General features: G+C 39.4%; 4 protein-coding genes across 5 annotated transcripts; 2 read left to right on the forward strand and 2 right to left on the reverse strand.

Annotated features, from left to right (window-relative positions):
• Positions 1–7,527: 7,527 nt before the first annotated feature.
• LOC131969959 (odorant receptor 131-2-like) lies at positions 7,528–8,646 on the forward strand. The gene has a single exon (XM_059331192.1). It carries the CDS (start codon positions 7,687–7,689, stop codon positions 8,644–8,646), a length of 960 nt encoding a protein of 319 aa, XP_059187175.1. The 5' UTR covers positions 7,528–7,686.
• Positions 8,647–12,887: 4,241 nt separating this feature from the next.
• Positions 12,888–13,853, reverse strand: LOC131969960 (odorant receptor 131-2-like). The gene has a single exon (XM_059331193.1). It carries the CDS (start codon positions 13,851–13,853, stop codon positions 12,888–12,890), a length of 966 nt encoding a protein of 321 aa, XP_059187176.1.
• A 6,347-nt stretch (positions 13,854–20,200) lies between these two features.
• LOC131969961 (odorant receptor 131-2-like) lies at positions 20,201–21,337 on the reverse strand. Its single transcript, XM_059331194.1, has one exon. The coding sequence runs from the start codon at positions 21,134–21,136 to the stop codon at positions 20,201–20,203; it is 936 nt and encodes a 311-aa protein (XP_059187177.1). The 5' UTR covers positions 21,137–21,337.
• Positions 21,338–23,074: 1,737 nt separating this feature from the next.
• Positions 23,075–25,760, forward strand: LOC131969591 (diablo IAP-binding mitochondrial protein-like). 2 transcript variants are annotated; one of them, XM_059330664.1, is made up of 6 exons: positions 23,075–23,433; positions 23,725–23,854; positions 24,007–24,129; positions 24,492–24,602; positions 24,754–24,850; positions 25,152–25,760. In XM_059330664.1, the coding sequence occupies exons 1-6, from the start codon at positions 23,297–23,299 to the stop codon at positions 25,355–25,357; spliced, it is 804 nt and encodes a 267-aa protein (XP_059186647.1). In that variant the 5' UTR covers positions 23,075–23,296; the 3' UTR covers positions 25,358–25,760. The 2 variants fall into 2 exon arrangements, with proteins under 2 accessions (XP_059186647.1, XP_059186646.1); XM_059330663.1 differs by having other exon boundaries at positions 23,085–23,433; positions 23,722–23,854.
• Positions 25,761–25,803: the final 43 nt, after the last annotated feature.

Consider the following 25,803-nt stretch of genomic DNA (forward strand, 5'->3'; position numbering starts at 1 on the left):
AATGAATGGGCAGATTTCTTTTGCAGCCAAACTTAGCACCCTCTACTGGAATTTTCGGTGAATTGCAGGCTTTATGCACTTCCTGGTGGCTTCCATGCTCAGGCACGGAGATTGCCGCCTGGTAGCAAAGGGCAGATTGAGTGTGAGGCAGACTTGGAATTTCGTCATTTTAGGGGCAAGGCCATTTGGCCTTCCCGTTCACATTTTTTTTAAGGGCACAAAGGCCACATGACAGGGCACAAAGGCCGTTTGGTTAAATTACGCTGGTTTTACCTTTCAGATTAATACCTTAACATTCTCATTCACCAAGAAACATTAATTATGTATTAAAACATTTGTTTTAATTTAAAAACATTTAAAAACATATCATATTTTAAAACATTGAATTAAGAGAGACTGTGAGTGAGGGAGAGAGAAATAGTGTGTGTGTGTGTGTGTGTGTGTGTGTGTGTGTGTGTGTGTGAGAAAGAGAGAATGTGAGAGATAATGTGAGTGAGAGAGGCTGAAACAGTGTGCAAAGCCAGGCCATAGAAAAATAAATGCCTTCTCCCTGCCATTAAAAAGGAACCTGCTGAGGTGAAATTTACATCAGCTAAATATGAACATATTTACACTCAAACACAACAATACAATACAAGCTCAATTTGAATTTGAAACAGAGTGCGCGTGTATGTGTGAGTGAGTGAGTGAGTGAAAATGTGTGGGGGGGACAAAGAGAATGTGAATGAGAAAGAGAGATTAAGACATTGAGTGTGTATGTGTGAAGAGAGAGAGAGAGAGAGAATGTGAGTGAGAGAGTGATTGAGTTAGATTATTTTAATCTGACTCGGAATCAGAATCAGAATCTGGAACAGGGTCAGAGTTCAGTCTTGGCCCATACGGCTGAATGTCTGGTCTCCTGCTTGAGAGGCCAGCTCTCCACCACCTTGCCACTGCATCCTCGCTTTGGTATTCCAAGGGATCACATCCCTGTGATTTGATTAAGAGGAGATCTTCGATTGTTTTCAATTTCAATCTCAAGCGCCAGTCTCCTTGGATCCTCTTGATAGTGGAAAATTGGCGTTCAACTTGGGCTGTGGAGACAGGGAAGACCAGTACAATTCTGATGAGATGGAGGAGGTTTGGATAGATGGCTTCCTTTTCTGTGAGCAGCCTGTGCCATAGCACAAGGAAGGCCTCCCTCCTGTGATGCTGATGTATGTCATGTTTGGCTCTCAGCCACTCTCTCTCCACTTCGGCCACATTGCAGCCATTACTCAAAAGCAGTGGCTCAAAATGCTCACACAGTCTCTGAACTTCCTCGTCTCCGTAAGTGTCGATTGCACTGATGTTCTCTGGCATATTGTGTGGATCGAAGATCTCGGCAGCCAGGAGCACAGGGTCTGTGGAGAAAGTCGCAAACCGTTGAGAGATGCTGTCGGTGATTCTGTTGACTATTTCCACCCTTTGGTGGCGGAAGGCCACATCGGACGTAGAATGGTGGCTGATAGCCACTCCCTTAAATTCAAAAACACCAGCGCTGCTTGTGCTGGTGAAGGCATTGAGGACAGGATGCAAGTAAGGGCCAGGTTTCTCCCTCTGTCTGAGCAGAGCAGTCTGGGAGGCCACAACCCTACTCCTGACAGTGGAAAGGGACAGCTCATCTGCCTGGAAGTCCAGAGAGAGTTCGGCCAGTTCTGCCAGGAGATCCTGGTATAAGACCATATGCAGAACGAATTTAGACGAGGTTAGTTGCCGCCAGTACGCTTTCAGTTTGACATTGTCTTGTCCAGGTTCATCTGCAACCTGGAGAAGATGGACCGAGAGACTACGATAGTTGGCAGCAAGGGCGACTAAGGCTTTCCTTCTGTGGTTGATCCACCTTGTCCCCTGGGCACGTGTTGGCTTCAATACATGCTCCTCGAGAGCTTCTCCGAGGTCCTTCAGCTGCCTCCATTTTTTGGTTGAACGGCGGTAGAGTGAGTAAAGGCGGGTGAGAAGGTCATCAATCTGAGAGGGGGGGTGGGTCAGAGAGAGAGAGAGAGAGAGGAGAGAGTGAGACATAAGTTATTCTTCATGGAATACTTCATATTAAGGGGTTTTTTTACCTACAGCATTGTAATGGACAAAAATAAGACATGCATTCTTAAGTTATAGAATGTATCAAAACATTGCTGCATAAACACACACAAAAATCCCCTAATGTATGCTTATTTGAACACACCTGGGTAAAGTATGTTTCCTTAAAAGCATCCTTCAGACACAGCTCAAGCCTGTGAGCAATGCAGTGAACCTTGATCATCCAGGGGGCCGACTGCTGCTGGAGTCTTGTCAGGACACCGGTGGTTTTCCCAAAATTTACACTAGCGCCATCAGCTGCTATTGCAGTCAGACAGTTGCTGAGGTTGAGCTGGTTCTCCTCACATTTCTGTGTAACAGCCTTCAAAATCCCCTGAGCATCACAGGTGTCTAGCTCTAAAATTCTGAAAAGAAAAAAAAACCATACCAAAACAAAACATTTATTCACCTTAAGTTATTAACATTGAGGCATATGTTGACTGGCTGAAATGGACACAAACTAAACTACTTAACAATACAAGCTAAATTTGAATTTGAAACAGATTGTGTGTGTGTGTGTGTGTGTGTGTGTGTGTGTGAGAGTGAGAGAGAGAGAGAGAGAGAGAGAGAGCGTGCGTGTGTGAGAGACACAGAGAGAGAGAGAATGTGAGTGAGAGAGTGATTGTGAAAATCATTTGAACTGAATCAACACACTAAAAAACAGTTATTCAAAAGCCACGTGCATTAATAAACAAAAGCCAAGTAAATGACTATAAACAAGTATGTTAGAGAGCTACCAGTACTTACCCAAACAGCCAAATTCTTGGTGTGCCATTTTCAATGACCTTAATGCTGATCACCTCTTTCTCCCTCGTCGTTTTGTCTGTGCTCCCATCAAATAGCAAAGAGCAGTAGAATGGCTTCTTTTCAACAAGGTCATGAAGTTGGTCTTTCAATGTCCCAGCGATGTGCTCTATGAAAAGTCGGCAGGCTTTTGAATTCTGATAAGTCAGTCCAAGCTCCACACCATGCTTCTTTTCCAGTCCCACTAAGGTCCGGAACAGCCTGAAAGGCTGCTCAGAGTGGGCCATAGTGTATGCAATGTCAAATAATTTACACATTTTCTCTTTAGTTCTATCATTAAGCCTTTGCAGGCATTGAACTGTGTCAGACTCTTCAAGTGATGGAGTAGTGAGCGCCTAAAAGGCTGTGATATGGGACTTGGACTTTCCATGTGTGTTAGCTGTATCTTTTTTTATATTTGTAGTTCCTGAGATGTACGGTTCAGTGTTACAAAGTCTTTCTTGCCCTGCATGCAATGGGATAGACCCCTCGTGTTTGCTGTAGTATTCTCTGCATGTGCAACACCAGACCTTTGTAACTACATTGTTGTTAGCCTCATAGCGGAGCCAATCAAAGCCCCAAGAGTCCACAGTGTGGGTAGCTGATGTCCTATGTTTTGAATGGCCAGCCTGAGTTTCTGTCTGAGTTCCTGTCCTTGCCGTTTTTAGTGTATCTCCCTGTTCCTGTGTCAACTCCATGCTTTCCGGTTCCTGTGTCTGCTCTCTGCTTCCCTGTTCCTGCTTATCTCTGTTCTGCTCTCCATCTTTTCCCTGTGCACCATCATATTGAGCCTGACTGGCCTTACTGCAATGGGTGCTGTGAAATCAGAATGTGCAAGTTAAACAAACACAGCTTCAGCTTGAGATCAGGACTAGTCAAATTCAGCATCCTTAGAATATAATACAGAATATATAGCCTGTTCACAACTTTTACTAGGACATAATTGGAACCTTTAAATTTCATTAGTTCCAAAATTAGTTCTGAGTTATTTTCTTGCCTATTCCCTCTCACACACATACACATTTGGGAATGAAACTGCAAAACTCACCGATGTAGAAATACATCAAGACGCATGCACTAAGCTGCAGAATCACGTAGAAGTTTCTCTTTTTTTTGACAGATTCTGTCAAATCTAGGCATCCCTGTAAAAGCAAGGTGAAATGCAAGACGATTATTATAGTATTGGCGACCTATTAGTTGCGTTCAGTGTTGGGAAGGATACTTTTAAAATGTATTCAGTTACAGAATACAGAATACATGCCCTAAAATGTAATTTGTAACGTATTCCGTTACATTACTCCATCTAATTATCCTATTCTAAATACTTGGATTACATCAGCGCTGTTTTACATTTAATCAAGTGTGAATCAAGCTTCTATTTCAGAGTTTGAATCACCCACATGATGCCAGCAAAAACCCACAACTTAACTTCATAGGATAAACTGAAACATTATGCATCATCTCACAGAAATGTAGTAGTGATAATAACTAGTGGTAGCACTAGCTAACGTCGACACCAATCGTTTTAAGATTACAAATGGCTGGATAGCAATAGTGTTTCCTAAACGTATAGGCCTACATTAAGTTCAGCCATAAACCACATGAGTCAGTCATGAATTATATCAAAACCGCTTATCAAGAAAAATACTAGATTCAAAGCCGGCAGTAGCTGACAGCTATCTGCTAGCTAGTAGAAGCAACACTAAATGTCCCTAAGGTAGGGAAGACGTTAGCACTATCCCATCAGGCTAGCTATCGCTAGTTTTCATGACGCAAAAATGTAAAGTTAACGAGTGGACTTTAAATAGGCTAATACAATGGTAACTACCTATCAATAGTACTTTCTATAAAAACGTAAATGTTAAGTCCTGTCAAATACTACCACATACTTCAGTTACAACATATCAAAACAGCTTGTCACGCTAGCTTACCGGTGCTTGTCTTGCTCCCGTTGGCTGAGGAGGCTGGTTGTTAGCCTGAGCTTGATTGACAGCCAGTGGTAGCAACTGGCGTGAGCGCGTGCTGTGGCGCATCAACACATGGCTCATTTGAATATTCTAATGAGCCATGTGTTAATGCGCATGTCTCTAAGGATGGAGAGCGGGTCGGGGTATAATTCCATAAGCCCACCACGCCTCACTAGCGTTGTGTTTATACTGGAACTTTGACAGTGGCGCAAAGGCCACCTTGGCCGTAAATTGAACATTTTTTCACAGGGCATCAAGGCAAAGTGCGGGGCAACGACGGCCATGGCCGTCGTGGCCGTCGTGAAATTCCCACCCTGGTGTGAGGGGGGAGAGGGATAGAGAGAGCAAGAGTTCTGGTGAACCACCATTATTGGCCATTAGTGATGCTACTGTGATATGTGAACATATTTCCTAGTACCAAAGAAGAATGGTGGGTTTTGACCCATTCCGGACTTGAGAGGGCTGAACCGGTTCCTCAAGATTCTCCTCTTCCACATGCTACACGTGGCAGATGTCCTCCAGTCTGTAGCACAGGGAGACTGGCTTGTGTCAATAGACTTGAAAGATGTATATTTTAATCTCCCCATTGCCCAGCATCACAGGCGGTTCCTCTGCTTCACTTTTCTGGGCAAGGTGTACCAGTTCAGAGTTCTTCCATTCGGACTGTCCCTGGTACCCACGTATATTTACGGTGTGTGGCAGCAGTCACCATTACAGGCCAGCGGAATGAATATTCAGTTCAATTCAATTTTCAATTTGAATCAATTCAATTCAATTTTATTAATATAGCCCAAAATCACAAATCACAGATTTGCCTCAAAGGGCTTTACAGACTGTACATGGTATGACACCCACTGCCCTTAGACCCTCACAGCGGCCAGGGAAAAACTCCTCAAAAAACCCTTTTAACAGGGGAAAAATAAGAAGAAACCTCAGGGAGAGCGACAGAGGAGGGATCCATCTCCCAGGACGGACAGATGTCGTTGTACAGGGCAGATCAACAGAGTAGAATAGAGTAGATGGATGAAGGGGGAGAGGGAGGGAGGATAGAGAGACGTTTGAGAGAGAGATAGACAGAGAGGAGCAGGAGTTATGGGAGGGGCACAGCAGCAGGTGATGAAGCGCCACCATTGGCCAGTAGTGATGTGGTGAGTGTAGAGTGGACCAGGAGAGGAGCATTCCCATCTGGGGCCAAACAAGATCCAAGGCAGTGAGACCAAAAGAAGTGATGCCGAGCAGGACCACAGCACAACACCCTGTGAAAGAGAGAGCAAAGAAAAGTGTGAGTACTCTGGGAATACATACGTTAATACACAGGACAAGATGTTACTATCCGTTGTGCCATAATCCTAGGGAGTGGAAACACCCCCGTCCACACCACCACTGCAAGTACCATGCGGCCCTCCCCAACGACTAAGGCTGTGTTGAGCCTCACTGGCGCCGTACATGCGTGCGCATTGTCGTTGTTTCCGCATGGCATTCTTAGCTAAAACATCAGAACCCAGCGGCCCTCCCCAACGACTAAGGCTGTGTCTAGCCTCACTGGTGCCGTAAATACACGCTCAGTGCTGTTGGTTCTGCATGGTTTCGCACAGGATTCTTAGCTAAAACATGACAAGTTAGCAAAAACATGAGAAGCCCAGCCCTAACTATAGGCTTTGTCAAAGAGGAAAGTTTTATGGTTGCTCATTAAATAAAGAGAGGGTGTCTGCCTCCTGTACTGAGACTGGGAGATGATTCCACAGGAGAGGAGCTTGATGACTGAAGGCTCTGGCTCCCAATCTAATTTTAAGGACTTTCGGAACCACAAGTAACCTAGAATTTTGGGAGCGTAGTGCTCTCGAAGGGTAATATGGCATTATGAGGTCTTTAAGATATGGTGGTGCCTGACCATTAAGAGCTTTGTAAGTAAGAAGAAGGATTTTAAACTCAATTCTGGATTTTACAGGGAGCCAGTGCAGCGAAGCTAGAACAGGAAAAATATGATCCTGCCATAGTTGGACTACTGGTTGATTGTTGTTGTTCAACTAGGTATAAGAACAACGGCAGACTACATGTCTCTACACACATTTGTGCTGCTCCCACCAAATACATTCTTATTAACACTGAACGTAAGATGTTAATGTTGGACTTTTTTTGCTAGCCCGCTAGCGTTAGCATTCTAGCGATCGCCTGATAACCTTGGCACGCTAGCTGGAATGATAACATGATAACACTCTTAATGGCACCGAGTTGATCTTGTTGGTCAGATAACCCCGCCCCGAGCCAGAGTATCAAGGGCCATATTACAGTGAGTAATAATGGGAAATGGAATAATAATGAAGAAAGACCATGGTCATAGGCTTAAAGGCATGATGCTAAGTATAAACTCTACGATTAACAATAACATTGGGTTATGAGATGTTAGCCACTATGATCAAAACAGGTTGTTTTTCTGCCTGACATTGTAAAGTTGTCTCCATAACTTTTTCCACAACTGATTTCCCCACTGAAATGTTAATTAGAAACATTATGATGTATGACGATTGCATGCAAATGATGTATCTTTTGGGGGAATGGGCCCTGAGTCTGATCTAATTGGGCCAAGCACTTCAGTTAGTGGGAAACACATCTCAGAGACGTTGTTCATTGAAAACACATTTTATGATGAGAAGAATAGAAATCTAAAGTTGATGAAGACATCTATAGGTGAGTGATACTCTTTTATTCTGAACATTGGATGTGTATTAAGTTACAGTGCAAATAGTCAGTTTTAAAGGTTGGATAAGTAAAGATGACATTGTATATTTGTGTATTGACTTTAAATGTATTTTTTCCTTAACAGGTGTGCTGTTTCAAAATGCAGAATCTGACTGAATTTCCAGGCACTTCCCACAATAGACTGTCTGTGATCATCAAGGTGTGTGTGGTTATCCCCTTCTTCTGCGTCTTCTTCTGCTGCATTGTTGTCATGTTGTATGTCTTTGCGTCTCACAGGCAGTTCCTGGACACCACACGTTACATCCTGTTTTCCAACATGCTGATCAATGACACTCTCCAGCTCTTGTCCTCTGTGCTGCTCTTCCTCTTTGTCATGGGTCGGGTGAAATTTGCTCTTGTCTACTGTGTTCCTCTGTTGTTCTTTACCAGTGCCACCTTCCAGAACACACCTTTAATCCTGGCCACCATGTCACTGGAGCGTTATGTTGCCATCCTCTACCCCCTGCAGTGCCCGGCCGCCTGGCGATCAGATCGAATCTGGATCATTATTCTGTCCCTGTGGCTCATCAGCTGTATCTTCCCTATTATTCTCTTTTCCATTGGCAAAAGTGATTCAATCGTAAACATTCTTTCTACCCCTGTGCTTTGCAAATCGATGCTTATCCACTCATCTCCTATCCAGGGATTGTTCCGAGCTGCTGTAAATATTCTCTTCTTTGCAGTTGTGGCTGTTGTCATCCTCTTTACATACATTAGAATCTTACTGGAAACAAGGAAGCTGAGACAAGATAAAGTGTCAGTGAGCAAAGCCATGCACACTGTGCTGCTCCACGGTTTTCAGCTGCTGCTATGCATGTTGGCCTTCACATACCCCATCACTGAGACTCTCATTGTACTGCATGCCAACTGGTTGCCAGAGGACATCGCCTTTTTTAATTATTTCTGTTTCATCCTTATTCCCCGTTTTCTCAGCCCGCTCATCTATGGGTTTAGAGATCAGAGTCTCAGGGTCTGCATTGGAAAAACATTCCTGCGCTGCTCAAACAAAGTCAAACCCAGTGTGAGAGGCAAGCTGCAGGACAACATGCTTGCTTCTTGAACTGGCTAATATAGTTTTGACAGAGATCTCAAACGTAATGCTTCATGTCTTCGTGATGTTAAACAGGTTCCTGCAGGTCTTTAAAAGCTCTGAGCACATTTTCCTCCATGAGAAGATATTAAAATTGAATTTGAAATAGCAGTTAACATTATTTTCCTTGCCTGTTGCAGTCAGTAATGTTTTTTATTTCATGCTGTTGACTTTGAGCTGTGATAATTTTGGTGGTGTATTGTGGATGCAGGAAGATATTCTGTTCTCTATTGTGGACTTTCAGTCAGCACCATCACACCTGAAGCAAAAACTATTGTCACTAGCTGGTTACAGAAGCTTGGAAGCTCTTCATTCTATTAACAGGCATGTGTTGCTTTGTAGATTTATACTTAAATAACTTGAATAATATTGATAATTGTTTGATCCATTCATCCATTTCAAGCCACTTTACTTGGTCCAAATCACGGTCATTGAATCAATTTTTATATAGAAATACTCAAAGTCATAAAATGCTGGAGAGTACTGGAACAATTTGCTCATAAAAACAGGTATCAAATTGCATTCATGTGATATTAAAAAGTCCTACATTTACTGTGGAGATGCACTTTAAAAATATTTGTTCTGTGTCAATCTGAAGATTCAAAGTCTATTTAAAAGTTAATAAGAGAACCGCTAAATTTAATGTAACTGAATTATGAACTGAAATATGAAACCAGCCAGTGACCGTGTTTCTGTGCCAGCAGCATCAATAATGATTACTCAGTTGTGTAAGTGAATTTAAGGCATCTTGTTCTAAGATTCAACCTTTAATTTCCTCAATAAGCAAAATAAAATGCATGATTTATTATCATCTGTGTGACTGGGTTTCAGGCCAGTCAGTGCTTCTGGCCTTGTGTAATCCACTGTTGTTAACCCATGTTGTAGATATTTAAAAGGTTTTTTTGCACGCACAATTTAGTGTGATGTTCACAGGTCACCATGTCATGTGAACAAATGAACAAAATTTTCAAATGAAAATATCAGAATAATAAGGAACACACAGTATAAGCCTGCAAGCCACTGTCTCCATGGGAGTCCCACATATCCAAATAATACCTGTAAATATGTGTGATTCAAAATATATATAAATTATGTTTTGGTAATTTATTTTATATTTGCAGTTCACATAATAAAGATTAAGATTAATATTCCCTGATTGGTCCCACAATGGGGAAATTCAACCTCTGCATTTAACCCATCCTTTTGACACACCAGTGAACAGACCATGCTTAGGAGCCGTGGGCAGCACATTACTGCGCCTGCATTCTACCAAAAATGCCTACAGGGGTTGCTAACAGCTTTTGCAGAAGCAATTTGGTCCTATTTTTTGCAATAGAAAATGCAAAACTTCTCACTTTATTTATTACCAAAGAAAAAAATATCTTGACAACACTATGGTCTCAGTCGTGAGTAAAAAAAATCTTCTTCATGACCATATGATGCTAATTGTTTAAATAATGGTCCAATTTAGAAGAAAACAGATGATAAAGAATCATATGATTTGGGGTGTGGCTAACATTGATTGACAGGTGGCTAACAAGGGTAGCCGTAATCAGGAGAGAAGAAAAGTAATGTGTGTCCAATGTACTGTGAACTTCAAAATAGCCATGAACTTGTTTGTCATTGTCTGTGTTTTCACCCGGTTTCGACTCATAAGTTTGATGCTTTCGCACTGTATTTTGACTTAATGAATGATGATTTTGTTAATTTAAAAATGTCTTGTTCAACGTTTGGTTGTACTAATAGACATTACAAGGAGTCTGATGTTCTTTTTTTAAGTAAGGTACATTTTGTTTTTGTTTTTTGCTAGCCAAAATTAACATTCCAGTTAATGCTACAATTAATGCTAACATGAATTTGCAGCGACTTTCCAGCCAAGTGCAGTCATGTTGCCACAGCCGGTGTAGATGGGCATGTAGTGCAGTGTCCTCGACCGTCAGTCAAGATCCACCCATAGATCAACCCCTCGCTCCTCCACAGTCTAAATATGGTCTGCTCTCAGTTTCTAAAACCAAGATGGTGACAGACTAAAAGAAAGATGGCGACTTGTGTAACTTTGAACTCGATGCTTCAAACGAGCCGTCCACAAACCAAGTGGTGACGTCACAGTGACTACGTCCATCATTTATATACAGTCTATGGTATACCTTTGTGTATCATGTGTCTCCGTGGGTGTCCAGCTGACCACTTTTGTTCAGATTTCAATGCTCCTTTCACTAGAAGAATACCCCGCACATGTTTATTGCATCGGATAACAACAACTTGAGTCGCTACTTGCTGTCTCGCTAACATTACCCTTGTAAACGGCCCGTTTACGATATCATTTGTCCAAGTTTTCTTTGGACTGAATCTTTTGAATTAGTACTTTAATTCTCTGCAGATAGTTGAAATGCAGCGCTGTTTCTCGGGAATGGCAGTGAGCTCATCTCTCTCTCCCCTGGACAGAAGATCTTTGGGATTTACAAACGTGCCTCCTCACATGGGGATCTCCTTCATCTGCTCTGAGATCCCTTAATATGGATGAGGCTAACCTTCAGCCTGAATTGAGTCAGGGCAGTTAGTTTCTCATGAGAGCATGTATACAGAAATACCTTAAACTTTATGGATTGCCAGTGCCAGTTTTCTGCATCTTGTAATTAAACAACATGCACATTCATTTGGAGCGCTGAATTATGCAAATAAAGCATTAAAATGGATTAAACAGGGTGCAATTAATGTAGTGCTTTCACTTAACTTATTTTTATTGTTTTAATGTGGGTGATTGGGGCAAATCATTTGCTCACAGGCAAAAAGTTTAATGGACTTTGTCACAAAATGTTGAGTCAGTGTGGCACCTGCAGGTAAATGCTCTGTCCAACAGCCAAACTACCATTTTAAAGCTGCACAGTGAAGACACTGATTAAGTATTTGGTTGACTTCAGTGGTAAATCAATAAGAAAGAGCAAATCTGTAAATGATTGCTTCATTCTAAATACATACAGTACATACATACATACATACATACATACATAAATGTTTATTAATCACATTCTATACATTTAATACATACAAATATTTTAAGAAGTAATAATTTTTAACTTAATATATTTTTTAATATTAAAAAATCATAATAAGTAAATGGCAAAGTAAAACAAATATCTATTTATGTCACATTTGATCCATCAATTAATTCCTATAATTATTAAGAAATATTATCCGTACATTTAATGGTATATTAATTGATTTATTGTGTCTTTTACTCATTTAAATCTTAAAAGAATAACACATAAGAGACAGAAAGGAATGTACAGGAAACCATGTAAATATAATCCCCAAAACAATCTTTCATACTTTTCTCATCTCATTTTTTAAATTGACTTGGAGACAGGAATGCAGAAAATCTCACCACAATGGGCGCAGTAATGTGCTGCCCACTGCTCCTAAGCATGGTGTGTTCACTGGTGTGTCAAAAGTATGGGTTAAATGAGGAGCATGAATTTCCCCATTGTGGGACTAATAAGGAAATATTAATCTTAATATTAAAAGAAAAAATCGAATGATGTCCACTGCAGATATCTGATCTCTTATTATGTGAACTGCAAATATGAAATAATCACAAAATCATGATTTGTATATGTTTTAAATTACACATATTGACAGGTATTATTTGGATATTTGGGACCATAACACCATAACATGATCTAATAACAGTAAATTACAGGAGGCCAGAAGCACTGACTGGCCTGAAATCCAGTCACACTGTTTATCATAAATCGTGCACTTTTCATCATGATCAGTATGTCATGCTTATTGAGGGAATTAGAGGTTGAATCTTAGAATAAGATACCTTAAATTCACTCACATAATTGAGTAATCATTATTGATGCTGCTGGCACAGAAACACGGTCACTGGCTGGTTTATGTTTAACAACTGTGGATCATGTCTCAAAAAACAGTGCCAATGTATCCACAGATCAGAGGGTCATGACTGCATTTTACAGAGCAGCAGAGGTTAGCAGAGGTTTAATCAATTCATTCATGATTCAGTTTGATTAAATGTAGCTGTTCTCTCAGCTGAAAGGAATATAATGTTAACTGCTGTTTTAAATTACATTTTTAGTACCTTCTCAGGGAGGAAAATGTGCTCAAAATGCTTTTAAAGACCTGCAGGAACCTCTTCAACATCACAAAGACTTAGGTTTGAAATCTCTATCAAAACTATATTAGCCAGTTCAAGAAGCAAGCAAGTTGTCCTGCAGCTTGCCTCTCACACTGGGTTTGACTTTGTTTGAGCAGCAGAGGAATGTTTTTCCAATGCAGACCCTGAGACTCTGATCTCTAAAGCCGTAGATGAGTGGGCTGAGAAAGCGGGGAATAAGGATGAAACAGAAATAATTAAAAAAGGAGATGTCTTCTGGCAACCAGTTGGCATGCAGCACAATGAGAGTCTCAGTGATAGGGTGTGTGAAGGCCAACATGGATAGCAGCAGCTGAAAGCCATGGAGCAGCACAGTGTGCATGGCTTTGGTCACAGACACTTTATCTTGTCTCAGCTTCCTTGTTTCCAGTAAGATTCTAATGTATGTAAAGAGGATGACAACAGCCACAACTGCAAAGAAGATAATACTTACAGCAGCTTGGAACAATCCCTGGATTGGAGATGAGTTGATAAGTGTAGATTTGCAAAGCACAGGGGTAGAAAGGATATCTACAGCAGGATCTCTTTTGCCGATGGAGTAGTGAATAATAGGGAAGATACAGCTGATGAGCCACAGGGACAGAATAATGATCCAGATTTGGTCTGATCGCCAGGCGGCCGGGCGCTGCAAAGGGTATAAGATGGCAACATAACGCTCCAGTGACATGGTGGCCAGGATTAAAGGTGTGTTCTGGAAGGTCGCAGTGGAAAAGAACAACAGAGGAACACAGTAGACAAGAGCAAATTTCACCCGACCCATGACAAACAGGAAGAGCAGCACAGAGGACAAGAGCTGGAGAGTGTCATTGATCAGCATGTAGGAAAACAGGATGTAACGTGTGGTGTCCAGGAAATGCCTGTGAGACGCAAAGATGTGCAGCATGACAGCAATGCAGCAGAGGAAGACACAGAAGAAGGGGATAACCACACACACCTTGATGATCACAGACAGGCTACTGTGGAAAGTTGCATTGCCTGGAAATTCAGTCAGATTCTGCATTTTGAAACAGCACACCTGTTAAAGAGAAAATATGTTTAAAGTCCACACACAAATATACACATAATACACATCCAATCTTCAGTGTAAAAGAGTAATACTCACCTATGGATGTCTTCATCAGTCAGAAGAGAGTTGACCAAACTTTAGATTTCTATTCTTCTTATCATAAAATTTTTATTCAGTGAACACCATCTCTGGGATGTGTCCCCCGTAACTGAAGTGCTTGTCTCTATTTACATCTGACTCAGGGCCCATTCCTCCAGAGATACATTATTTGCATGCTATCGTCATACAGCGTAATTTTTCTCATTAACTAAACTTCAGCAGGGAGATGGGATGCAGTAGGCCCTATTTGTGGAATAAGTTATGCAGACAACTTGACAATGTCAAGCATAATAAAAAACCTGTTTGATCATAGTGTTATTATAAAACATTGTAATGTGGGCCACATTACCTTAGATACATATGATGTATTCATATTCAAATATTAATATCATATAAATATACATATATACATATATAAGTGGTTAGGTCCACCTCTTTCAGCTGCAACATAAAAAATCTGCTTACACAGCAAAACAGAAATATTAATATATGTTGGGTGATAATTATACAATAACAAATATTCCAATATATTATTTAATGTGTAAATAGTGGTTGATATTGTGGTACTTTTGCTAAAGCATAGTTGTCAGTGCAGGACTTGGGCGGTAAAGTAATTACAACCCCGCACATTTAGACTGCTTCAATCACTTTTGGCCACCAGGAGGCAGAAATATATATAGACTGTATGAGATATTATAAAATATTACTAGTCAGCCTTATTGAATACTCGTTTCTGATTGGTCAGTTAGCGAATTCGTATTCCCGTAACTACTGATAGACTTTCAGCAGAGACACGTCCGGTACAAGGTTATTATAGTTAACGAAAACTCACAAAATAACGAAAACTAGAATTGAAAAAACATTTTCCTTAACTGAAATAAAAATAAAAACAAGAGTTTTTAAAAAAAAGATAACTAACTGAAACTGTATTGTGCGGTTACAAAACTAACTAAAACTAAAGTGAAAATGTCTTTCATTTTTGTCTTTGTCAACTTTTTTCATACATAATTCAGTGTTTCTATTTCTCCGCCGCTGAGTGTGGGCTTCAGGGAGAAGCGCGAGTGAAATTACCGTAATGGCACCATATTGGCTGTAAAGAGCAACTTCTCAGCTTTCAGAGAACATTGGAATTTTCCCGGTAGCGCAAACCGTTTAGTTATTATGGTAAAAGTGTCGCCGGGGCAACACTCTGTAAACTTTGGATGTTGTGCTTTCACTGTGTGCAAGTAAAAGTCTTCAATTCAACCATGATATTACAAATCAAAATGTTTTTGTGATGGCGCTGAAAATCCAGCAACTAAATAGCTGCTGGTTAGTGAACATGCAGGAAGAAATTGTAAATATGTTAACTGAGACTGGGATGTCTACACTCGAACCAAATTTCAAGACACCTGGAACTGTAAGAGTTAATAACCTTATGGGGCTAACATGGATAAACCAAAGGAAATAAAGGCAAAAGTTATTATGACCTCTTTGAATCTCGAACACATAGACCATTACAAAAAAACTAAAACTAACACTAAAACTAATAAAAACTAAACTAAAACGAAGCATTTTCAAAAAATAAAAATTAAACTAAAACTTGCAAACTCACTCTAAAAATTAATTAAAACTAACTGAATTTGAAAACTAAAAATTAAAACTAAAACTAATGAAAAATCCTAAACTATTATAACCTTGGTCTGGTAGCTTGATGCTAAATGCTAACTGGAGCTAATTGGCGCTGCCTGCAGTCAGCCAGGTTAACTATAGCCGCGCTGCCAGGACTGCTGTGGGCAGCGGAGTGTTTCACGATACTCGGTTAAGTATATGGGGAGAGACTGCTGTCAGGGAGGGCCAGCGGAGCGTCTGCTGTGCTGCGCAAGAAACGTAGCTAGCCAACGGAAGCGGCCTCAGCAACTTCTCCAGACATGAAGAGCCTGGAAGACATATACGCCAACCCGGTCTTCTTGCTGTTGGACTTGTAAGTAACATTACCGTGAGCAAGTCAGCTAAAAGTAATTCTAATTTTGTTATCTCTGTGTAAGCAAAGTTGTAGACTAGTTTTGAAACATAGTCAATATAATTGCGAATGTTCAGCTGGTCATATTTACAACAGCAGTGTAAGCTAGTAGTCAACTGTTAAAAACCAGTATGCTAATGCTACTGGCTTTACGTTGCTGTGGACGCAGTTCTAACCACCTGAGTCTACCAGTGACATAAGGCATACTTGTAGTCTTTCTTCCAGTTTCTTGGGAAGGGTGATTTCGGCTGAACTGAATATTTACAACCTCACAGATAAATGCAAGCTAATTTCAAGCAAAAGTAAAATATAAATGTGTGTATTGTTGAACTGTTTCGAGTGCAGTAATTCCTAAAAATCGGCTAATTACACAATCTGCCCAAAGACCACATAAAAACCTCTGATGTAATACTGTTGCAATATGTGTGGACACTGTGCAGAAGACTCTGAGCTGATCAACATTGTGAAAATGAATTTCATTCAAATGGTTGTAGTTTGGGGGATCTACAAATCTAGCACAGACTGGATAGCAACACTGGTAGCTACAAAATGTCTCTTTTTTGTAAAGTAAGTATTTTTGAATAGCTAACGTTGTTGCACATAACTGGACCTTTTCCAGCTGGAAGAGGTGGCTCACATATTGATTGTTGACACTGGTGACTCTGCTGTGTGCTGAGTGGACACTTTAAAGTGAGCTGGGTCAGTTGATCCAGCTGTGTCCTGTACAATGCAGTTTGTGAACTGTTAAGCAAATGGTTTTGGCAGCCTCCCTCAACACTTTTTTCACTTTAGATTAAGTTTGGTGGTGGAAGGTGTTGTGGATGCCTACGTTTTTGAACTGCAGATAAAGTAATGTGAGGTCACTGCCTGGTTAAAGAACTACGTGTGTGTGGTGTTAAGATTCCTAGTTCATGTACTTGGAGTACAGTGCTGATTCTTAAGAAAGCATTATAAAGATAGTTGAGACTGGCCTCTAGTTCTGCCTTCACATCACAAGATGTGAAAAAATCTTGTATGTTTTCACTTCACTCACTGCAAGGTAGGGCGCAGACATATGTAATCATATGAAGCATAGTTGTCTGCCTGGCAATGTTCGCTAAGCTAACAAAGCATTAAGTTCCTAGCATGCTAGCACATTCGCTAACATTAGTTGAATAGTGTGTTTTTGATAATTTTGATAATAATCTCAGTGTCTTGGATAACCATCAGCAACGTTAGTTATTCACCATTAGCCTTTCTTTCACAGCTTAGCTAACATTGCTCTGACTCAGCATCAGTTGGAAAGGAGTGAAAGCTCATGGAGGAGAAATAACTAACTGCTGAAAAGCAAAGAGCCTCAGTATTTTAAGACACAGAGATGACTACAGAAATTATCAAAAATACTAAAACCACATTATTTTAAAGAAACAATAAATACTAAATCTAACTGTAAAAAGTTAAGAATAGAAACATTGTAATGTGATCACTTAAATTATATTAAGGTTTTAAATGCAGTACTTTATTGGAACAGAGTATTTTACAAATACACTGGCATTCCTACTAGTCACCACAGCCAGGGTCAATTTAGAAAGACTTATAACCCAAAAGTTTGCCATTTCACTGCCAATTCCCTTTGCTGGAGTGAGAAGACCCAGAAATTACTTGAAACATTTCTACTTAAGATAATCAAGAGCTCGATGGCTTTGTGTGGCAAATTAATTCAGACATTTATCAGATTTTTTGACTATTATTTTAATCTTAGCCACAGTCAAAGTCAGTCTTTGTAAAACTGGCCTCAGGACATATTAAAGAGTGTATATTATCTCCTATCAGCATTTAATATGATCAGTAGGCTTTAAGGTAGACCTGCTCAGATAACTAACAGTATACCATTGATTTATAAACTTAATGTTGGTTCAGACAAATAACGTGTTATTGTCTGGTGCATGACAGGTCCATGATTTGAGTCAGGGTTAAAGGACATTGCACTTGAGATGGCTGTTTGGTTGAACATACATTACTGGGAACAGGAGGGGGGTATATGTTGTTGACAGTCGATGCAAAGATCAGGACTGTACATTTCAGGACTGTATGTTTCTATTGGTTGTTTATTATCCTGAAAATATGCGTATACTTATACATTATTCTGGATTATAGAATCAAGAAAATGTGCGAAAATATATTTCAATGAACTATATTATTTTTATTGTAGTTTTAACTGTTAAAATCAAAACCATGCATGGACAACTTTTGAAACACGGTTTTGTTTCATTTTTGTGGCAGATGAATGAAAAAACTGTGAATTAGCTTTTTAAATCAACTACAAGAACACAAGAGAACACTCAGATTCACTCTTTAAAATAACTTCACACATTACTGACAATTGACTTTGTTTATTTGTGAACTTAGAAACTGAACACACATCAATCAATTAAATTGTAACATGTTTTTACATTGTCTCTGACCAAGGCATACTTGCACTTTCTTTACCATCTGTTAACAGACAGACAGACAGACAGAAAATTACACTTAAACGCATTGCAGTATTAAGCACACCTGTAAACTCAGTTGGCAGGTAATATAGATTGAGACATGCCACTAACAATTTGTTATTCCGGTTATAGATGTTTTCTTTAGCTGTAATGTGCCCATTCACAAGCACCGCGAGCACCTGCACGTCCCAAGGTATCCCCTGCTTAGTAATTAACAGACTGGTTAATTATTAACGTGAAGCCCCTGAGTCTAATTGTGCAACCTAAAGTTTTCATTTGTTTGGCAAACAAGTAGACTCTGTTGAGAGCAGCTCTCTGGGGCTCGTCAGCTCTTTACGCAAGTTTTACGTCAGCAGTCAGGACAGTAGGGGAGCAAAATCAGTGTCCAAAACAAACGTTCTACCTCTAAACCCCAGTGGACTTCACTTCAGCAGATAACACATTTGCAGGCTATCAGGCAGAATGAATGCTCTTGCCAAATTGTTGGCAGCAGGGTTTTTAGGAAAATATTAAATAAGAGGGCTATTATAAGAGTACACTTTAAGCACTTTGTGTGTTCAAATGCTCATGCTTTTACTTGTAAGCTATCTGAAGGTAAAACTTTTGTTGTGTTAGGTAGAAAATGCCAAAAATTATACCCCCAATATAGCATCCGGTTGCTGTTCATGAGGCTGTCTAAATTTAAAGAGCGTCCTTTGGTATTATCCATCAGGTGTTCTTCATTTCTGTCTGTCAGTTATCTTATACAGTATTTACATGAAAAACAGCAATAATTAGTCATTGTAGTATGATGGTACCTAATACAGATAAGTTTGCACTCCTGACCCGCAAAGTGAACGTGGCATAGTTGTTACCACCACCAGACGGGCTGGTCTGAGTATTACAGAAACTGCTGATCTACTGGGATTTTCACGCACAACCAACCATCTTTAGGGTTTACAGAGAATGGTCTGAAAATGTGAAAATATCCAATAAGTGGCTGTTCTTTAGGCAAATATGCCTTGTTGATGCCAAAAGGTCAGAGGTGAATGGCCAGACTGGTTCAAGATGACAGAACTACTACTACTACTTTTTTGATCCGGATCAATAAGTTACTGGATAATGAATCAGACAAATAAGCATTTCAATAATAGCATTGGTCTCAACAAATATGTAATAGATTCCCAGTCCTAGTAGGAGTCGGATAACAAGATAACTGAAACATTGTGGTTTTCAGTAGCAGAATGCAACTTTCATATTATAGACCAAGATGTAAAATAAATCCATAAGTACTTATTGGTAAAACAGATCTCCTTTTAATATGTGTGTGACAATATATTTTTTTTCTGGGTTATTTACTACACATATAATCAACAGCATTCAGGGGGCAAGGACTTTTTAAATGCAGTCATGGAAAATAGATAAATACAGGAATAGGAAAAAAGTTTATTTATTAATTAAAATATTATGTTATCCTAACCACATCATCAGACTTTGTTGTTTGTGGGTTTTTGATCTGTTTAGTGTATTTATTATAGCAGTGTAATGACAGTCGTGGTCAAACCAAAAAATAAAAACAACATTAGCAAAAATAAAACGCTGTAAATCTTAATTTATCTGATACAAGCCAAAGAAAGCACAGCTTTTAACCTCAAGAAAAATTACTTTTCTTTCCTGATGCCATAAATTAGAGGACTCTGACATCTTGGAGCAAGACTAAACAATATGTGATAAATATATAACATATATCTATATATATAAACTTTATTTTCCGTTGCAAATTTAGGGCTCTAACTTTTCACGCAAATGGATCCGTTCTTGACAAAGCCACAAAGAACATAATCTTTCAGTGCAAGAAAAAACTTTTCATCCCTGAGACCATAAATTAGAGGACTAAGACATCTTGGAGCAAGATAAAAAGTAATGTAATTGAAGTACCTGATTTGACCGTACAACAATAAATTAATTTGAAAAACAGCATCTTCTATGAACGGACACCACAGCTGGATGAGACAGAGCAGCAGCTGGAAACCATGAAGTATTACTGTTCTGAGCCCTTTCCATGTTGACTTTTTGTTCTCTCCTGATGCCGTTTTGGCCACTTTAATTATTTTAACATAGGAGGATACAATGAGGATAAACATAATCAAGAAGTAAAACTGATTTATAGCAGACTTAACATGACTCTGCCATTTGTACAAAATGAAAATTTCAACTGAACATAATATGTTCTGTTGGTAAAAGCTAAGAGAGGCTGATGTAAAGAATATGGATAGAACAACAATACATTGTATCGAGCTGAGGCCGTGAATGATGAGGATGCAGTAATTAGTGTTGCGTGTGGAGCACAACTCTCCATGGCGCAGTGGCATGCAAATGGCTACGTAGCGCTCCAGAGTCATTGCTGTCAGAGTAACTGGGGTAACAAGTGTGTACAGAGCCAAAGGAAAATACAAAACGATGCACAAACCAATTTGTATAGTGAATTTAAAATGGGTCATGAGGAGCAGTACATCACTCAAGATGATTATCAAGCTATCAGACAACAGTGTAACAGCAAATAAGATGTAGCGTGTAGTTGTGTAGAAGCACTTTTTAAAAAAGATCACAATGAGCAATAAGTTAATACAAAGAAAAGTCATCACCAGGATGTGCAAAACAATGACCTGATGCCTTAACTGCTGCCGAAGAGACTTACCAACTACTAGTGACATGTTATCAGCCATATATCAGTTTTTTAAAGAAGTGTTTGCGGTACTGACAAAAATATAATCAAGAATTATTTGTAAAGCACCTGACAATAAAAATATTTTAAAGCGGCTGTCAATAGAAAATTATCATTAAATGTTAAGTTTGATTTAAAGTTTCTCTTAAGTGCTATGATGCTGGTTTAAATAAAGTAGTCAAAGTCCTCGATGCTGTTTAAAAGACAATGTATTCTGCTGATCTAACTGTTGCTATCTACTCTGTCTACCTTAATCTGAGAGATGTCAGGGCACAATGAATTTAAAGACTTGATCACTAAAGAAGAACAAATGAAATTTGAATCATCAGAATGTAGTCATCGTCACTCACTGCTGGCTCCCCTCATTGGTTATCTATTTTTGATTGCCCCAGAGACTGTGAAGTTGCGTTCTGCGTCAGGACTGACGTAATGAGGAATGAGAACCTTTTTTTTTTATCTGTAGCTATCCATCAAGGAGCTACTTGGAAAGGTTTTACCCAGGGCCATCATTTAGTTGTATTACTTTAAAAAAGTGTACAAAATATCCTATGGTAATAACATGTGCATCCCCTGCTAAACATGAGTCTAAAAGTGAAATGCCCTAAAATTCACATCCTTTTTTTTCTGGCCAGCAGGGGGCTGCAAAGATAGACTTTAGACTTAGACTTAAGACTTTATACACTCATCAAAAATATAAACGCAACACTTTTGTTTTTGCTCCCATTTTCCATGAGCTGAACTCAAAGATCTAAAACTTTTCCTATATACTCAAAATGACCATTTCTCTCAAATATTGTTCACAAATCTGTCTAAATCTGTGATAGTGAGCACTTCTCCTTTGCCAAGATAATCCATCCCACCTCACATGTGTGGCATATCAAGATGATGATTAGAAAGCATGAGTATTGCACAAGTGTGCCTTAGGCTGGCTACAATAAAAGGCCCCTCTAAAATTTTCAGTTTTATTACACAGCACGATGCCACAGATGTTGCAGGTTTTGAGGGAGCGTGCATTTGGCATGGCACTTTTGTTTTCACAGCCTGTGCAAAAAAAGACACAGATACAGATATTACAGCAGCAGCATAACACACTTGGCGAACATACACATAATGACAGAACATCGAGTCTTCTTCAGAGCGAGCTGTCTTCCATTTTAAAGTCCTGTACCTGCGACCAGTAATGGTTGAGGGGGTGATCAGTGCCATTCGTATTGTGAGTGCTAGGCGTGGGGCGGCTCCATCACTGAGGTCCGAAGTTTTGTTTGTTGGAAGGCTGATGATTTTGGTTGCAGTGTGTGTTATTCTAAGCTTGAGAAGGGCATGGGGACAGTACAACAGTACATAGTTGTATTATACTTTTGTTTCTTAACTTCTTGTTTCTTAACAGCAGGAGTTGTCACAACAGACAGTGCTCTGAGCTTACAGATGACATAGAGTCTTTGTCGGGATTGTTTATGAATGGCGACGATGTGTTTGAAGTTATTGACCTGTTCTACTGTCTCTTCATACCACACATGTGGTGGTTGCAAAAAAACCCCCAAGGTAGCCACTGCAATAACACTCGGCAAATCACATCAAAACTTGTTAGATTGATAAACAACAGTACAAGTAAGCGGATAAATATGTACTTTTGACTGTGGATGAACTGCCCCTTTAAGGTCTAATAAGGATTTGTCGTCATTGTTAAAAAAAAGAGTTATGTCATCATTCTCTTTTTCATGCATATGCACACACACACACACACACACACACACACACACACAATCTCTTTCTCTACAGGCTAGAGCGAGAGAGAGAGAGAGAGAGAGAGAGAGAGAGAGAAAAACCAATAGGTAATTCCTGTCTCTGTGGGTTTTTTTTTTTTTTTTTCAGATAAAGCCAATTACGCACATTTGCTGGTCAGAGTCAACAGATCAATGCGGTTTACGCAATGAAGTGCAGCTGGGGCCTTACAAATACCCGCAGGACAGGGCAGTTGGTCATCGAGAAGACTGAAAGATTGCAAACATCGAACAAGAGTATCTCTCAGATTTCACGAAGTGAAGCAAGTGTACTACGGATTAGTTTGAATTGCGGACAATAGAAAAAATACAGAGAGCAACTATACATATATCATATTAAATATATTCTTCAAGTGCAGCAGATCTATTTAATCTACAAAATGCAAGCCATTGGTCAGTGTTCAGTGTGTGCTGGCCGTGCTGCTGGAGGACTTCTGCGAAATCAGACAGAATTTTCACTGCTGTGGACGAACAAGAGTGTTTTCAAAAGAGGAGCAGTCTGTACCCGTTTCCTAAGGTATGTTATGAATAATTTCTAATGCCATCTAGTTGGAACATAGGCTAGACCTCTGCCATTAAGTGCTGCCTGTTGAAGTTTCTGTTTGCAGTTTATCTTTTTTTTTCTCCATGAGTTTACCGAACTTTCAGGAATTTGAATTGCTTAGATTAACTTCTAAGACATTGCCTGTAGATTTAGCTAATTCTCAAAGTATATGATTTTAATTCAAATCACTGCAAAAGTTTGATCTGAAATACCATTGATCATGACTAATGACCTGCTAATATTTTTCTCATTTTTCTGCAGCAGTCCTGAGAATGTCCTGTTCAGCAGCAGGAAGCGTGGAGTCCAGAATTTTAGGGAGCTGACAGATACTGCACACATGAGCAAAGCATCTTTAAGTGCTGGCCGTGGACTGTATGCTATCCCTTTTACACAGGTGAGACGGTCTCTTACCAAACACAGGTCAACTGCAACTGCACAAATCTTCCTTCCCTTTGGAAAAAAAAATGTGTTCTTGTTCTTTTTACTTTTTGCATGAAAAAATGAATGTAGGAATTGAAATACTGACTTTCTCCACCTCTTTACCAGATGGAAAACCTGTCTCATGACGCCCTGATCAGAAGAGCAGCCTCAGTGGTTACAGACAGTACAACTACTTTTCTCTCCCAGACCTCCCTGGCTCTCATAAATGCCCTTACAGATTACTCAAAGGTAGGTTTCAAATAGTGTAAAACATTGTATCCACAACTGGCACTTGCAAACCTCAGTCTGAGAGTTTAATAATAATTGGAAATACTAAAGACACATTGGAAAACACGTCACCAGTTTATTAAAGTAAACATTATTTGGTTCTTTTTTATTATTGATTTTGATTTTATTTCTTTTTAAAATTGCCATTTGTGAGAATATTATATTTTACGGTTTGGATAATACTTAAAAAAAATGGTAGATAGTGTCTTATTTATGTTTTTGCATTTGATAAGCCAGTTGCACATGTACAAATCCAGACTTTGGTTTAAAAAAAATGGCCTTTACTGTCCCTGACTGTCTGTCACCCCTCTGTTTGCTAACAGGCTGTGCACACACGTATTGCTGTCCAAAGACGGTATTTAGCCTCACTGGGAAAACTGACCCCAGCTGAAGAGGATTCATTGCTGGAGGTGCTCAATGGCCAGCGTGCAGAGGTTAGTTTGTGTTGTTAAAAAAAACAAAAAACAATTTAACTTTTTTTGTTTTTTACTCTTACGATAAGCTTTTAGTCTTTGCAAAAACTTAAAATAACATATATTTAGTCATTTATTTTATGTAATTTGTCCAATCTCTTTTTCCTTTAAGGCTAGTGACAGGCTACATGAATGCAAACGCTTTGAGTCGACCTGGATCAATGCTGTCAACTTGTGTAAAATGGCGGCCGAGGCAGCACACACTTCAGGTGAGTAAAATATGTCTGAGTACAGCTGTATCTCTTGAGGCTTGATGTAATGCTGAAATGTGATTGTATTTATAATGATAGAATAATTAAGGGATTTAAATCTTATTTTTCTGCTGTCACTGTTGCACTTCAGTAAAGGTTTAGTAAAAACAAAACTATTTGGAGACGAGGAATGCCTTCTTTTTGTTTTTTTTGCCACATTTTGTTTTAACTTAATTCCTGTTCTAAGCTGGTGTTGTGTTAACTCTTGAATTTTCCCAACAATTTGACAAATTATGTGTTTGCATCTGTGTCAAACTAGGAGCGGAGCAGGCATCCTTCGCAGTGAGGACCAACATTCAGGTGGCCCAGTCACAGGTGGAAGACGCTCGGAAACTGTCAGCAGATGCTGACAAGAAGTTGGCTGAGACTAAAGTAGAAGAGATCCAAAGGATGGCAGAATATGCTGCCTTTCTAGAAGGCAGTGATGAGCCTGAGGCACATGAGGCTTATCTACGAGAGGATTGAGACAAATAGAGATATTGCGAAAACACAAAAAATGCATGCCTTCACCTCCACCAACTTTGAGCTTTCCGTTTTTGATTTCCATATGATGTTGTTTACATGTTTGCATTTACGCAAAGAAAATCTAAATTTTAAAACAGAATGAAATAGCTGGCAAATAATTTGTAATTAATTAATAAATGTTGCATAAATCATTATTTAAGACTATTTATTTGATTAGTGTGCTGTGTTTGGAGTTTTAAGAAAATGATTATGAAATCTCCAGTACACTGTGTATTGTTTGGGGCTCATCATGAATTGGATCTCAACATTGTGTATGTTTATTGTAACAAAGACTTTTTTCATAATGCTACTGCATAATTGTTTTGCACTGATGACATATAAGCAAAAATAAAATGAATTTATCATTTGATTTATGTTTTGATGGGTCCTTGTTTGTTGTCACATCA

Source organism: Centropristis striata, chromosome 4, assembly GCF_030273125.1.
Source record: "Centropristis striata isolate RG_2023a ecotype Rhode Island chromosome 4, C.striata_1.0, whole genome shotgun sequence".
Lineage (NCBI taxonomy): Eukaryota > Metazoa > Chordata > Actinopteri > Perciformes > Serranidae > Centropristis > Centropristis striata.